The sequence below is a fragment of the Drosophila elegans genome, unplaced genomic scaffold, assembly GCF_018152505.1.
Source record: "Drosophila elegans isolate 14027-0461.03 unplaced genomic scaffold, ASM1815250v1 contig_476, whole genome shotgun sequence".
NCBI classification, from domain to species: Eukaryota; Metazoa; Arthropoda; class Insecta; order Diptera; family Drosophilidae; genus Drosophila; species Drosophila elegans.
Genome location: NW_024545863.1, coordinates 2,866,489 through 2,883,449, shown reverse-complemented (window position 1 = coordinate 2,883,449; position 16,961 = coordinate 2,866,489). Strand labels below are relative to the sequence as shown.

General features: G+C 38.1%; 1 protein-coding gene across 5 annotated transcripts in view; it reads left to right on the top strand.

The window, feature by feature from the left end:
* Nucleotides 1-16,961, top strand: part of LOC108148638 (tyrosine-protein phosphatase 99A) — a 114,351-nt gene that overhangs the window by 76,597 nt on the left and 20,793 nt on the right. The window contains exon 1 of one of the 5 annotated variants that reach the window (XM_017275757.2): nt 12,592-13,321. The exons of 3 other annotated variants lie outside the window; for them this stretch is intronic. In XM_017275757.2, the coding sequence (XP_017131246.1) occupies nt 12,790-13,321 (532 nt within the window). In that variant the 5' untranslated portion in view covers nt 12,592-12,789. Of the gene's footprint in view, nt 1-12,591; nt 13,322-16,961 lie in introns of those variants that run through there. One more of the 5 variants, XM_017275755.2, reaches the window with a different exon arrangement.

Sequence of the window (16,961 nt, the reverse complement as noted above, 5' to 3'; positions counted from 1 at the left end):
AAGTTGTAGAATTTATATTCTACAAGATAAACATTAAAGCACCACAGAACATTATTTTGAATTTTGTTATATACAAGGACCATGCTTAAAAATACGATATATTTTTTTAAGAGTTGGTCAAAATATTTCGATGAAGTCTTTAAAAATTTGTTTAAAATTGAAGGACACTAACTGTTGTCCTTTGATTTTTATTTTTATTTATATTTTTAAAATTAAATCTATTATGTATAGTTTGTGCATTTTTTACCCAACTTTGTGTGGTGCTTTTAACTTGTTGACTTAAAGAAATTCTTACTTCTTTGGTTTTAAAAATGATCCTTAGAACAAAAGTCACTATTTGCCTAGGTGTATTTGGCCTGGCAGCTCGGTGCAACCCAGTAGTTATGCTCCAGTGCATGTGCAACTTGTCTGTTGTTTATGACGCCCTCCGCTGCCACTCCCCCTTGTACCTCAGGGCCCCCTTTTGGTCCATGTGAGATGGTATGCGTGTGTCATCATCATCATCAACATCATCATACGTCTCGGTTTCGTGATGAAATCGCAAGGATATCATCTACACACACACATACACACTCACACTCACAGCAAATGAGACCTGGGAAAGGAAGAACGAAAAAGGATGAAGGATATATGGTAGAGAAAGCAGATCTTGGCTGGTGCCTCAAATAAAAACCAGTTTGGCTGGCTTTGCCACCTTGCATATTTAAAATGTAACCTTTAATTTTCATCCCTTTCCACCTAGAATATTTAAAAAGAAACCTTTTTATTTGCACCTTTTATCTTACTAAACTTTAAAACTCCACACTCTTTTTATTTTCATTGCTTTTTGAAGTTCTTTGAGCTGCTTTTATGGCTTCTCCGTTGCCATAAAACTTGGTCACACCTGCTAATCAAGTTTGACTTCATAAAATGATTTTCCTCTTAAGCTTTTCTTTTTCTTTAACCCTTCGTTTGAAATTTTGGGAATTCGTTGGCTAAATAGAACAGAATGGAGTTACTTTTTATGAAGTTAAAAAGTATAAAATTAATGATGTATATAGCAAAAAGTCAAAAGCCCTTCAGTAAAAAATGTGAAAAATAGAAACCCAGTTAAGATTCTAATTAAATCAAATAGAGTATGTGTGATCGAATTCTCCGTTTCAACTATTTATCTCTGTCTGCTCATTTTGTGCTCTTGCAAGAACCAGGAAAACGCCAGTGAAGGCAGCCCGAAAAGAGAGCAGCAAATATTTTTCAATAAAATTGCATTTTTCTATGGAATTTATTGGGGAGTGCAGCAGTGCACTGGAGAATGGAGGCAGTGGCAGACCCACATTGTGCCAAGATTATTTACTGTGAGTAATGGCCCAGACAAATGGCAACCAACTCGACAGAGTCTGTGCTACCCGATTTAGGGCTGGTGATTCCATTGTGAGGACGTTGGCATGCAGATCATTGCAGCGACAGAAATATTATTATGCCAGCATTATGTTCACAATGTTGTCTGCCATTTAGTCAGCTCATTGGACAAATGCTCTATGTTGTCACATGTGAGTGACGCGCAGGCGGCAACATAATGGAAATCATAGTTTTCAAAGTCTGTCCCCGAGCCCGTCTGCAATCAGTACACGGTTTGATCATGTGACAGTGGATGGAGAAGCCAACGAACAGGTGGTCCAAAAACCATACTTCTGTGGTCATGTCTTCAAGCAAATTACTCTGTGCTGCAAAGCAATATATACCAAGTGCTATTTTCAAGAGAGATAGCTGAGATTTATACTTTTTAAATGGTTAGTTTTTGAGAAAAACTTTAGCTTTGTTTAAACGTTTCATAAATTAAAAAAAATTAACTAAAGTAAATATATCTTAAGAAATGATCGAACATATATATACATAAAAAAATATTTGTGTTAGTCGAAGTGTAAGGAAATTGATGCTGCTGCCACTAAGACACTATAATAGCAGCTCTTTTATTTCATAACTCACAGTTTAATGCGCAATAAAGTTCTTGTTATTATCAGAGAACCCGCTGGCTGAGCATAAAATCCAGGGAAAATCATTAAAAATTACCCAAAAACTTGGACGACGATGAAATGCAATATTTTTCACTCATTTCGTCAGGACCGAGCGGGATAATTTCCGCTGCTTTGTAACGCCAACCAGCAAATTGCGATGAGTGTGTGAGCATGAAATGAAATTCCGTGCAAACAACAATAACCCTTTGAGGCAGCTAGAAGCTTCAGTGGCAGGAGCATCATTTTCATCGCCACACCAGTAATAACAGAAACATTTACGAGGGCGCAGCGGAGCAGGGGGTTTCTGGGTGAAAGAGAGCCGCTGGCCAAAAAAGGGGCGGCAGTCAAATAAATTGAATCGAATTTAATGTCAAAAGTGCAGCATATAATTGGCTTAATGCTACGGGTGGCTGCCACAGAGCGACGCACGCGTTACTACGAATAAACTGCAACTGTGGCGCACTAATACTAACACAAACTGTACTACACTGGGAAAAAACTAAAAAATATAAAAATAAAAATAAAACTATTGAAAAAATTAAATTATCTAAAGAAAAATAGGACAAAAACACACTTATGGTTTTTTATTCATGTTTAAAAAGCAGCTAATCTGTCATATAAAGTTTAAATGTTTCTATTCTTATTTTTTTGTTTTAAACCACATTTGAGTCTTTAAAATTTAAGGTAAAATATTTTCAATGAGGTAGAATCGAAGATAAAAATATACATGACTGTGTGTAGATATAGCAACCCGTTTTTTCCAAGTGTACACCTGCATTCGGTGACCTGTCCTTCGTTTTTGCCACCGTTCCCTCGTTTTCAGTTGTTTCCTTTGTGCGTTTGGCGTTAAAAGCGCAAAATTCAATTTCGTTTTATTGTTCGTTAGTTAAACAACGGGGGTCGAGGTCGAGGGGGCCGAGTGGGTCGAATAGAGCTGGGCGTGGTAATTGCATTTCGCCCACCTGTGACGTCTGGAATCCTTTTGGCACATCAGCCAAAAGAACGTGGGCGTATGAGCAATGTTTATACGCAGGCAACGCCCACAAATGATGATCGCAGCACACACCGCCGCCCGAAGGCAGCTTCAAGCAAATCATAAAACAATAATTAACCCATTGCCCCGGGAACCACGAATCGAATAATGGCCAAAACCGCTCTGGTTTCCCTTTGCATCGGACCAAAGGGCAGTTGTCGGAGCGTCAGCAACCGACATTTGGATCGAGTTCTCCTGCAGGAGATTGACAGCCTAATTGACCCACTTAGCTAGGAGCAAAGAGCTTTGTGGTGCTATTAATGTGCATGGGATCCGACCCGATTGACTCGAAAGTTGGACTTGGACTTGGCACTTAAGCTGCACTGACATCGGGTGGTGATAGGCATAATTGTTACCGGGAAGATTGGGTTTCCAAAAAGGCATTTTCATAAAAAAGGTTTGCTAATGGAAAAACTAACTAGTTCTAATATATTGTCATCTAAATTTAAATTAGGTTTTTGTTTCTAAAAATAAGAAACAACCAATATTAATGGCTAGCAAATATTGCTGTCATCTTATATTCATGTCTAAATACAAATAGCAAGCCCCCACAATATGCATTCCCTGGCAACTTGTTTATCTCCCAGTTTGGCACAAAGAAGCTGATGAAGAACCTGGGCCTCCATTTAGCATTTATCGCCTTTCAGGGGGAATATCTTATTCATATGCTCGTGCTCACCTTTTCGGAGCGCTTAGCACATACATTTTCCAGCGTTTTTGTCACAATTTCTTATCTCGTAAGCATAAAATTAACAACCAACCAAAATGGCGACAAAATCAACGTAAGAAGGCGAGATGGAGGGATTTTTTGGGGTACTGGGCGTTATTTAAAATCGACGCCTGCGGCGCAGCTATAAAAATTTGTGCGCGATAAAACGGAATTATGGGGGCGCCCAAAGACGGAAGGACGACAGCAAGGACAATGACGTGGGTGCGAGAGAGCGACACGTGTTCTTATTAATTTTAATGCATATTAAAAATCGCATCCCTAAGGGCGTTCCTTAAAACGAGTGCGAACCGTATCAATAAAGACCCGAAAAGAAGGCAACAATATGGGCCCCGAACTCGTAAAACATCACAAACCACACAAGCAAAGAGGCAAATGTAAACACAACATACACACACTTATATTGTTGAGAACAGACTTATGTTTATAAGATTTTATAGCGCTCATCTCGGCTAAGCTCGTTGGTATTGCGGTTATGTCTCTTGGCCCACGTTTTTGTTTCTCTGTTAAAATATCTTAATAGAAAACAGATAATTCATGAAATATTTACTAAGTGGCTAACACACACGCACACATATACACTTAGGTACAATGGTCTTTAAATAAGTCACAGTGAGGAGGGGAAAATGCCCAAGGCAATGTCGGCCCATGTAAAATGAACCGAGTTTCTGCCACAGTTGTGGTTATGATTTTTATAACCACCATACCATGCCCTCTCTCTTTTAGGGCAAAAAAGGCATGCTGAATTTCGAATATTTCATGCCAGCATTTTAGGAATAATAATACAATATACACTAATAGTAAAAATGGTTACCCAAAAAAAATATTTTAATAAGTTCAGCTTCAGCTTTTGTTAAATAAAAAAAATAATAATAATTTGAGGTTTAACAAATATAGAAAAAGCATTTTACTTTTAGATAGTGAGATATAATGTAATTTATTACTCAAATTACATTACATTGAAAACTATAGAGAATTCCGCATTCGACTTGTTCACTCCAACGGATTGTTTCGTCTTGTTTTCACTGCTGCTCACACTTTTACACTCAGCATATAAATAATGCACAAAAGTTGTTCATTTAACTTTGCCTGTTTGTTTCATTTCATTTGGTCTGCTGGCTGCGTTGTCTTGTTCGCCTTCCGTTCCTTCTGGTTTGCGATTCGGATTTGGCCTGCCATGTGCCGCGAATAAATCTCGAAGGACGGGCAGAGCAGAGAAAAAACGGCAAAACAAAAAAAAAAAAGAAAAGAAGTTAAGAAAACTCATTCACATAATTTTCCAGTTTATTGTGAGCTGCTGCTGCTGCTGTTGCTGCTGGCTCAATATACAAACACACCTGGTCAGAACGGAGTGCGGCATAAACCTGCTCTAATTACCAGGACCCCGGAAAACGGCAAAACAAAAAACCATAAAATATAAATAAAAATCATTCATTTTGTGCACGTTGCCGTAGCCCGGGGGCAACACTCTCTGCTCCTTCTGCCTTCCCCCCGTAGATCCTAACCCCCGAATCCGTAGGCTCCTTCTCCGGACGACTCCTTCTGTGCGTTAAATTTTTATAGCCTACACTTGGGCGCCCGACCAAGTTACTGCCACTTAATGAATTAACATTATTTTGATGGGTTTTATACTTTTTTCATACTTCGGCAGCCATACTTCGCCTCTTTTGCGCCACAGCAGCTGCGGTTGCCATTGGCTATTGGTCATGCCCGGCAACACCTCGCCTGCCGCCCGGCTTTTAACTTTTTAATAAGCCACAAATAATAACGAAGCAAAAAAAAACATTATATTCGAGCATAAGCATAATTCAAATCATTTCATTAACATTTTTGAGGGGCCGCGCATCCCTTTTTTACTGGCACGACGAGCCAAATTTCTTTTTAAGTACTTAGCTTCATTGCAAGCGGCCAAACTTTTCATGCTGCAGTTAAGTTAAAAACACTGAGGGACACAGCCACTTAAAAACTTGCAAAAAAAAAAATCAATTTTTTTTCAAAATGTATAAATCTTAGCAAAGTTTTGAAATCTACATGCAATATTTATTGACCTACTTAACTTCTTCTGAAATGTATTTCCTTTTTAAAGCAAAATCGCAACATTTTTTAAAATAATTTTTCAAGACTGTTTAATCAGCTTGAAACCATCTTTAAATAATTTAAATGAAATTTTATCATCAACTTTTTATAAATTTCAACACATTTTCTTAGATTGATTTCTTTAGATTGAAAATAAACTGTTTTTAAAAATACCCACAAGACACTATTTTCTATTGGGATCCGTAATATTTTACAAAAGAAAGAATTTTTCCTCAGTGAAAAAAAAAGAATACGAATTAAATGAAGTACAAGCGCCGAAGTGAAAGTTTTTATTAAATGCATAAAACGAGTCAAAGTCCTGGACCGCCAAAGGCTATATGCCACAAACCCTTATAAATCTATATATGTATACGCAAAGGACTTAGACACGTGTGTGTGTGTGTGTTGGGTGTGGGCGTGTTTTGGCTATGTGTGCGTGTAGGGCCATAAATCTAAGTGCTTTAACGCCTTTGGGGCGACTTGGCAACGCCTACTTTTGTGGCTGATGTAACTGCCAGTTACCAAAGTCTGTGTCTGGGAGTTTGGCCAGGAGAGTGGGTGAATGGGTGGATGTGTGCTGGTTACCCGCTACCGTTATAATGAGTTTTCAAGTGGTTCCCTGCATAGGCAGGTAATTTCATTCTAATGCCTAATGATGTATCTTCCGTGGAAGGAAACTTGCACAATGAAAAGGGGAGGTCGGGCGGAAAGTGCTGTTTTCCCAGCCTAACTATTTTAGTTAAACGGGTTTTAAGTGCATTGATCGCTGTAAAGTTATGATTGCACATTTAAAACTTCATTTTAAGCTTAAGAGCATTTTATTCTTAGTCCAACTCATCATTGCATATTGTATAATAATTGCTTAAAAATAATGTAAAAAAAATAGTTTTGGGATATAATATATGTTTAGGCTATTAATAATAAGGTAATACTGTTCCTGTACTTTAATAAAGTATAGGCACGTGAATTTTTCCAATTTCGCCTCACGGATGACGTTGTTTACAATCAGAGTTATCAGCACCGAACTACTGCAAACTAATTACAGTAGATAAACGCAATCAGGACTATCAAACCCAGAGATAGTGGCAAAAAAACCCAATTAGATCTTGTAGTTGCCTGCCAGCTGCAATAAAAACAGCGATAAGCAAAATATTTCAATTAGATAAATCCAATCAGTTGATAATTGAAAAAAATAGAGCGAATTCAAATTGCGCGCCAAAGCGAGGGATTTTCTCGTTCGGAAGGTAAAATTTCCCCTAACACTCGCTGGGACTAAAAATTAAGCGAGTTCTTGGCACACACCCTCTCTTCTTCGCTCAAGAGCGAGAGAGCTCTCTTTTACTCTCCGAGCGAAGCAGCTGCCGCAATTCGACGGCGAATCCATCTGCACGCCGCAAACGCGGCGAATGTGTCTGTCTCTTTCCCTGTCATCATCATCAGTCGCCGTTGTCGTCTCGTCGCTGTGGTTTTTATTCCGATTGTGGCCATGCAAAAAGAGGCAAATATCTAGGAATATTACTCAAAATCCTTAGTGAAACTATCCAAAACTTGAGTTAAATAGTGTCTGAAATAAACCTTTTGAAAAACACCCACAGAAAACAGTGAAAATCCGTTGGAAAACCAGGTGTCATGCTGGTGGTTAGAAAAAAGAACAGGCAGCTCTTTGCGCAGCAGCCGCCTTTTTTCCCGAACGAAAAACCTATAGGCAATCCAACAGATACTTTTATATCTCGCAAGAAAATATACTTTGAAAAACAGTGCTTGTGTTAAATCAAGAAAATTACGCCAAGACGAATGTCGGCCAAAAAACCAAACAATAAAACCAACATTTGAGTCACAAAATGAGACTCGAAAGAAATACTTGAAAAATCCCAAATAATCCCATATGAATAAAAAATATAGTTCCAAATGTTGTTAGCTGCTTCTTCTTCTTCTTCTTCTTCAGCTTCTTGTTTTTGTTGCTCCCTTTGTTCGGCTTTGTTGTTGTTGTTGCGAATAGCATTTTGTGTACCTTTCAAGAAATCAATAAAAAAAAAGAACCCACAACTCGCAGAAACGAGTATCTCTCCCTCTCTTTCGCTCTCTTCGAGAATTCACTGAGACTCTCTCTGTTTCGCTGTGTTTTGTTGACATTTTACCGCTTTGTCTGCGGCGAATGAAGCTCAACTTGGAAAACCATTTTACCAGGCAAATTATGTCAATAATTTAGCATATTGAGCAGATGGCAAAAAAAAAAAAAGAAAAGCAGATCACCAACCACCGGATGGTGGGTAAAAAACAAAGAAGCCCTCTGAAAAATACAAAAATTATAAACTGCGCAAATTCGCTGACAGTTAAATGACACAATTCCGGCTCAAAATTTGTTGTTTCTTTTTTTTTTTTTTTGGGGCTGGGTCGCATATTTTCTGCAGCGAATTCGCAGCCCCCACATTTTCGCATCCCTTTTCGTATCCGTATTCGTAGCACGTGCACTGCGACTCCGGCTCTATTGATTTTTCGCACATCCCGTTGCGGCGCCCATTTTCCCGTTTTCCCCATTTCCCATTTCCCGGTTCTGGGACTCTAGGTTCTAGCTGCATATGCGCATGTTCACTTCAAGCATTTTCATCTATTTTCGCAATCCCAGTGCACTGACCTTAGCCCATGACTGTCAACATTTTCGGACACACTGTGGGAAATTGTGCAGTTTAATATGCAAAACTATCTATCAAATTAATACGATCGATACACTTGAAAATATATATTTAATATTCGTCCACATAGAATAAACCATTCAATGATTATTTATATTAAAAAAACCATTCCTTTAAATTGTTTTTCCAACGAAAACTAAAATGTATATACATTTTTTTAATTGAATGTAAAAGTATTATTTTTTATTTATCAGATCTATTAGTTATTAGGTAAACTGCATTTAATTTGTTGAAAATTCCAAAACATTCAGAAGAGAAATATATTATAAATATAAATTTTAATTAATAATATCATCAATAAAGCTAAAGTGTTTATCGGAACGGTTGCAGTTGAACACTTAAATAAATATTTCTAGTTAAATGTCAAAGTTTTAAACATAAAATTCTTGCTAAATTAATTTTGTGTTCAATCTGAGTACCCATTGAAAAGGTTTCGAATTTGTTGTCAACTTTTTCCCTGTGCATACCGAATCGCCAGATACTTTTCACTCTCTTGACTGCATTTAGGTACACATTTGTTTGGCTTACAAATTAACGCCATTCGAAGTGTTGGCTGGATAAACAAACAAGTGATTTTATTTCATAGCATTCACAATGTGGGCCATTCATAAGAGGCGATTGGGGGCTCCGTTGGGTAAACAATCTGCTGGTACTTTATGCCCCACCAGCTGGCTCTGAATCCGAGTCCCAAACAGAAACAGATACCCAAGTGGGGCGTCTGCTCCGCCGTGGATATGGGTTATCAAACGATCTCACGCTCATTACGAGGTGGGAGAAGTATGGACTCCGGAGATTTGATTTGTTTGGATTGAGGTAGTGCGATTGCAGCACGCGAGTGCTTCCAGGAAAATGCATTTAATTCCTAGGGGGTTGGCTAAAATTGTTAAAAAAAAAGGTTGAGGTTTCTACTCTTGAAATGAAGTTTTAGTTTTTCCATTTTTATTGTTATTTTTAAATGGCCGGTTGTTATTTGCTACTTTCGAATGGCATATATTTATGATATAAATATATATCTAATGAGTTACAAAAAGCTACCTCTGTCCCCAATGGTTGAGCCCTCTAATAATTCCACACTTCTACCTATTAAAACGTGTCGTTCGTATAGAAACCCACTCTTTTCGAAGGTAAATCGGTTTATTTCTTAGTCTATTGGCATCTTACACCGCAATAAGCCATGCTTCCGTTATCTCCCAGTTCTTCCGGTTACCTTAGAAGTTACTTTCCATTCCAGACATTTTCACTTTTTATCCAAAAGTGAGACAGACAAATTGTCTATTATTTGAATATTTGTGTATCAACTGGCTCTGAATAATGGATTTCATTCGGGAACCCATGTGGTCACAAATGAATATGTCAATGTGTCCAGACCTCAGGAAAACAAATTCAACAAAACCCTCTGCAAAGTCGGAAGAGGCGACTTCCCACTGGTTTTGGCCTGCAGTTGTCAGGCAATTTGCCCTCTGCCAATTGATTTTCATTTAGCCCGTTGTATTTTTAGTGATTTTCAATTGCCATGTCAGTTGTTGTCACAGGCGGGTCAGCGGCCAATGCTAATCAGGGAACTGTGAAACCGGGGAATCCGTGCTGTCCACTTAGAAGTCTCTGACCCGTTTAGCGTTATTATGCACTTACTGGCCACAAATGGCCGACAATTGTCGCTTGATTGGCCAATTTCCACGGTCGGATCAGCTCAGCGACTTTGGACGCGACTTCGACCCGTTTAACCATTTCATTTTATGGTTTCCCCCTCTTCTGAATGGCCCCTTTTACTCGGCGCGTATTCAATAATCTTTTGTGATTCTATTTTTACAAAAAACCATCTTACTTGTGGCACTAATACTACCAGCACATCTGAGTTTGGATTGCACAGCGAAAAATAGGAATATCAAATATCATTATCAGGTCCCACATGCTGGAAATAAAATGGTATTAGTCAGCCAATTTTTTCACGATAAAAAAAGTTAATTAAAGAAATAAACCAAAGCAAATCTGATTTTATTCTGATAATTCCATAACTATTAATTAGTTAACGGTATTGGTTATTTGTCTATGTTTATAAAACGAAAAAATCAACCTTAGAATATTCCTTAATAGGATCTCAAAATATTAAGTGTATTTTTTGAGTCTTATAATATAATATTCTTTAAAAATGTTTTATTGCCCTTGAGCACCAATTGGTTCTCTGGAATTTGTTCCAGCGTATAGCCGAAGACTTCAATCCAAGCTCCGGCTCGTTGGCTTACTTTTTGCATGCGACCATTTGATGAGCTGCTAATTACCAGCTGGGCGGACTGAGACTGAGACTGCGACTGCGGTTGTGGTTGCGGTTAGCTGGCCAAACACCAGCTCGTATAGTACGCTTCGCCCGACTTTGAGACCCCGAGAATATACATGGCGTGCCGAGGCCAATTCTGAATGAATCAGCACGAGCTCCCTGTAATTTGCACTTTGTTCGACTCTGAGTGCAATGCAATTGGAAGAACAAAGAGGAACGGAAAAGTGATGGAATGTTTCACTTATCCGGTGTCGTTGAGGTTCCGTGCATGGAGGAACTCAGCAGGAAATTGTAGTGCTTAGGCAGCTTATGGATCGAGATCGATTAGCTGGCGATATGTTTAGGTCTAGAGATCGCTGGAAAGGAGTTTGTTTTAGCCCTTTATAAAAGCATATTTGCATAAAAAGTTTTCTACAGCATATTTTTATTTAAATTTTAAAGACATATTTTTCAGGATAAACAGTCTGTTTCTTTATACTCCACATAGATATTAACCTTTACTTTGAAATATTTTAAATATTTTTAACTTCCATTTCCATTTTTATCTCAATAAAGATTTAAATTTTAATTCCGAATTTGGTTCTCAAATTTTGATATTAGATCTCGTTAAAAACTTAAAAAGTACCATTTTCTTCTCTGCATTTCCCTTATCGTTGAATTTCCATTAGAGAGCATTCGATGATCGCCTCTGGCGTAATCTCTACGCCCAATCATTAATTTTACGCGATTTTTTGCTTGGTCTTCTGTCCGCCCCTTCGCCCCTCCCACCTTAACCCCCTGCCAGCCCAGCGGCTCATCTTAACCCACAGATGGCGCACACATGTCGTCAGAAAGTCGTTTGTGGGCATTGCCAATTTGTTGGCAAGCTCTCCATATCGTGTATATATGGGCATGCGTTTATTTATATACGCCATGTAAGTGTGAGCACACTTATGGCGGAGAGTGTATTTTTAATGCGGCTGCATCTTCGCCGTCGGATGAACCCTATTGAACTCTTTTCGTTCCGAGGGATACGAAAAAACAATAAAGCGCAGAAAAGTGTGAAGAAAATGCGAAAAAAGCGGCAAAGAACACAGAAAGAGAGAGAAAGAGAACTGAAACAATGGCAGAGGAGTATTGAAAAAATGCAATAAATTATCATAAATAAAAGTAAAACAAAAAGAAAAGAGAGCTTTTGCCTGATGGGGTTCAACACGGGTTCACATTTTTTTTGGGTTGGCCCGCTTTGAAAAATGTGTTACACAAGACAACATCAACAACAACAACAACAATAGCGGTTTTTACACCATGGATTGGATGTAAAAAAAAAGTGAATCATCGGAGAAAAACACAACATAGATGACTGCGTTAGTCAATTTGCATTTATTTTGGTCTATTTAGTGTTTTTAATAAGACCATGAACACGAAAAAATTCAAATAAATCGGAAATAATAAAAAACACATAATAGACACCAAAACAACATAAATATAAAAATTATTACTTCAAGGGTTTTTAAATCTTTAGAGATTTTAAGAAATAATCAAGTGGACTACTTGAACTTTGTAATCAACATTCCTAAATAACATATTAAAAAAATTTCTAATACCCTCAGAATATTTAATTTTTTTAAACCACAATGAAAATAATACAATTTCAGCCTAGGTAAAATTAAAAATTCTTGAATGCCACAAAATAAATAAACATTATCTGAGTTAATTAATGAACTCGATTTTTGTTTTAACTTACACCCAAATTCTATTGTGTATGTTTAGTGCCAAAATGGAAATAATTTAAACCGAATCTATTAAGAACAATTCATAAAAAATAATAAAAACAAGCACAAACTATAAAACAACGCACAAAATGTTGTAAGAAAACGAAGAAAGACTAAAAAAAAATCAAGTCCTACTAAACAGTGGGACGAAAGCGCACAAAAAGTGAATAAAAATTTAAAAGACGCACAAAAACGGGAAACTACAAAACGAAATCTTCCAATCGTCCACGAATCAAGATGCCACGCCCCCAGCACCACGCCCTCCTGAGAGCAATGCTGAAGTTGTTCCTCTTCGCCAGCATTGCGGAGCACTGTGCCACCGCCCTGCCCACCAACTCCTCCAAATCGACATCCTCCCCATCGCCCTTCACCGCTCCACCATCACCCTCACCACTGACCACCACTGCATCCACATCCTCATCACCGGTGGCCATCACTTCCGATCGCAATCTGGCCGATCTAGTCAATCCGGAGGCCGAAACAACCGGATCCGGTTGGGAAACACTTGAGACTGACTTCAATCCGGGCACCACCGCTGGCACCACCACCCAGAGACCAGCAGTGAAGGAACCACAGCCACTGAGCACGGCAGCCACCTCCATCGAGCAGCAGGATCAGCCCCCGGATGTGCCCGCCACCACGTTGGCCTTCGCAAATGCGTTTCCGGTTCCGGTGGCCGGTGAAATGGCAAACGGAAATGGCAACGGAGTGGGAGGCGGCAGCTATAACGATGCCACGCCCCCCTATGCAGCAGTCGACGACAATTATGGTAAATAGTTGCTCAATTTATTTGATTATAAATAAAAATTGGCATAATGTTTAAGGAAATATTTTAAACAAACAGACAACTCATTAATTAAATAAGATTATTAAATGTCAAGAAAAATATTTACAATTTTATAAAAATAATATAAATTATTAGAACATTAGTCATTTATCAATTGAACTCACATTAAATCACAAATAACGCAGTCCGAACTGAACTTATTACAACAACCTACAAACCATAACCTTTTCCACTTATTTTTAATAATTTAAGCATCGAAAAAGATGGCCCTAGGCCCGTCCCCAAAAAACTCCCGGTATCGACGACAAGCTTAAGCAAAAAGTTCGATGGGCTTTCGACAAGAATTGGCAATTATAGTTGCTCAACTAGGTTCATTGACACCGCACTTTTCCGAACTTTCTCAACCCCCGAAACCTTAACCCCTGACCGCCGCCCTTTTAACCCGTTCAGCCCCTTTGGCGAAGAAGAACTTGTAGTTACTCGGTTATTATCTGCTGAAGAAACAACAATAAAATACACAGATAAATCCAACACAACAAAAGCAACAACTACAACAGCAATTGCATACTTCAAGGCAATTAAGAGAGTTTTCATTTCCGGTTTAGCACGCAGCCCCCTTTTTTGCGGGTGGGGGCGGAATAGGGGGGCGTGGCAACGTCAACAACTGCCTGCCTTCGGGTAATATGGCAAAATTCTCACGCAAAACTTTCAGCTTTGGCCAAATGAATTATTTAACATTGTTTTTTTGCTGAGGAAAGTTTATGCACAGAGAAAAAATTCTATATTGCTTTTAAGATCAATTAAATTTGAAAAAAAAAAAATATTGTCTTGCTTTCAAAATAATATTTGGTTATGATTGGCAATATTTGAAACATTTTATTTGTTATATTATATACAAAATGCTAAGTTTCATGTTAATCTTAATCTTTTTTAATATCAGGATCATCCAAGAATTGCATTTTAATTATCAAAAAAAGTTCAGTTCAGTTTATCTGATATTTTTCTCCCAGTAGCAACTATTTCTTGTTGCTATTTTTATATAATTCTTTTTTTTTGGCCTGGCTCATGAAATATAAGCGGGCATTGACAAGCAGCCGTCTGCCTGCTCGTTAAAACTTGGCCAGCGGGTGCCGAACAGCAACAATTCATTGGAAGTGAGCCATGTTTCACAAACCCTATAACAGAGTTTACCTCTCTTTCCCCGCTTTCCACGTTTTCAACCCAGCGGGACACGCGATGCGCACAGGACACAAAACAATTAACAACTTAACTTTTATGGCCCACAATTATTTGGTATCTTATTGTTAAGCTGCAGCCAACTATTTTTATGGGCATGTCATTAAATTGGAGCATTCAGGAGCTTAAAAAGGTCTTACAAAATTTCGCTTAGATGAATTTGCATGCCACCTTCGATATTCCCTTTCCCGGGCCATTTGCGTGTTTTTAAGCTGGACAAACGGACAGATGGCAAATTGCAAGACTATGTTTTCAAGACTAGCCAAAGGCGCCCTGATTTGCTGGCCACACGCTAAACTTGTATTAAGTTGCATTTTGAAACAGGTGCTGCAGCCACGCCCCTTAAAAATATGGAACACAAAAGGTGTGCAAAAATTAAGGGAAACAGGAGTTACTCAGTGAAACTGGCTCAAGGTTTTGTGATTTATTATTTTTAAGGGATAACTAATTGTATGAAGGGAAAAAATATTAAACTAAAATGCTTACATTTGGCTTAACAACTTTGAAATGTAAATGAACAATAAAATACAATGTTTTGTTTACTCAAAACAACACAAACTAAATCACCCTATTTAAATTTGATTTAAAGCGCAAAGGGGTAAACAAGTCCCACAGCTTTTAAATTATGAAAAAAAATAAGCTAACAGCCAATTAGCTTGTCCAGTCGAATAGATCAGTTGAAAAGTGTGTTGTGCCGGTCGAGCGAAAATTAAATAAATTTTATATAAATTGCCGGACAGCATCGTCATTTGAATGCATCGCTGACCGTCAGTAATTACTGTTTCAGTCAAACGAATTCATTAGTTTTTTCTCAGAAAATATTTAGTATTTGTGCATTCGTTATAGCAAATAATTCACGGGAATGGCTGGAAAATTTAAATAAATGAACTTTTAAATGCCACAATTAACAAATCAATCGATAGAGAAGAAGTGTGAAGTTACTTATTGTTTACTGTAATTACACTCTCAGTTCAGTTTTTGTAAACTCATCTTTGGTGAAACACTTTAATTGATAGACCGGCTGAATCAAGTTTTCCCTCAGTAATTTTTTCGGACCACCCTCCCGTGAGATTTCCACCGAGTCATTAGCTTAATTAATTATTTGGCCCAACTTTTGTGCAGCCAAGTGCCACGAGCAGGCTCCTGCTGTTATTCCCATATTTCGTCGGGTGTCGAGTTAATTTTTCGTAAGTTCATTTTCACTTCCGAGGCGCAGCTGAGAGCTGTCACAATTTTTGGAGTAACCCTTTCGGTTTCGTGGCCGTGATGAAAAGTGCAGTTCATCAAATACTGCCGCCACCCACGAACCATAATTTCATGTGGATTGGGTCCTTGAGCTTTTTCAAGAGGCATGAAATTGTAATTGGTTGAGGGAAAAATAAAGAGGAAAGGGGTAAGAGAACCCCAAACCGTTTTCAAGTGTGTGTGCGAATAGTATCTGTCAGATAATTGCAGCTCACAGGCAGAGTGCTGCCGGCATTTTGACAAACAACTGTTTACAAACAATTTTGATAGTCAAAAGCTTGCGACAAAAATTCGGAATTAATGTGCAGATGAAATAAATGGGGTTGAATTTCAGTTGTTATCAAACCTATATATAGTAGTATATAGTATAGCATATAGTAAACAGCCATTAAATGTAGAAAGACGTCAATTTAAATTCCTTAAACTTATACAAAATAACTTTTAGATTAAAAGTCACTACAAATCACCACAGAAAATTAAGCACCTTTGACATTCAACCATTTATTTTACTGACGCATTTCGTTCGAAAACAACTTTGATTGGATAGTATTAATAGTATTTAATGTGGTTTTACTGGGCCAAAACCACAACACAAACAACTTGAACTTAAATATTCAACTCGCAACTTGAACTTTTAGCAAAGTGCTTGCCACATAAACTGGCCCCTGTCCATGATCTTTTGCTATATTACAGTATATGCCATAGCAGCACCAGCACTCAAAGTCCAAAGTCCGACATGTCGCAGGCGCAAGGAAGTTTCTAATACAAATTGGCACAACTTTCGGCTTGTCAACGGCAAACAGGCAGCAACTTTGCTGCTTACTCTGTATTTTGACAAATGATTTGCTTCTCGGCAGCAAAAACCCAAAAAAAAGAAAAATAAAAAAAGTCTTGACGAAAATAACTACGTAAAACTGAGAGCAGCAAAGAAAACTTTGATTTTGAACTTTATCCAGTGAAAACTTTCTCTCCATCGACCCATAGAAATTTCACAGGACACTGAGTTATGAACATGACTTGTCAAAAAATACATTAAAAGTGCAAAGTAGTGGAGCATCCAGCTTGTGAGGATGAAAACAATCATTTAGTAGCCAGCAAATTTGGCCCAACTGAAAAGCATAAATCATTGAACTTTGTGCCA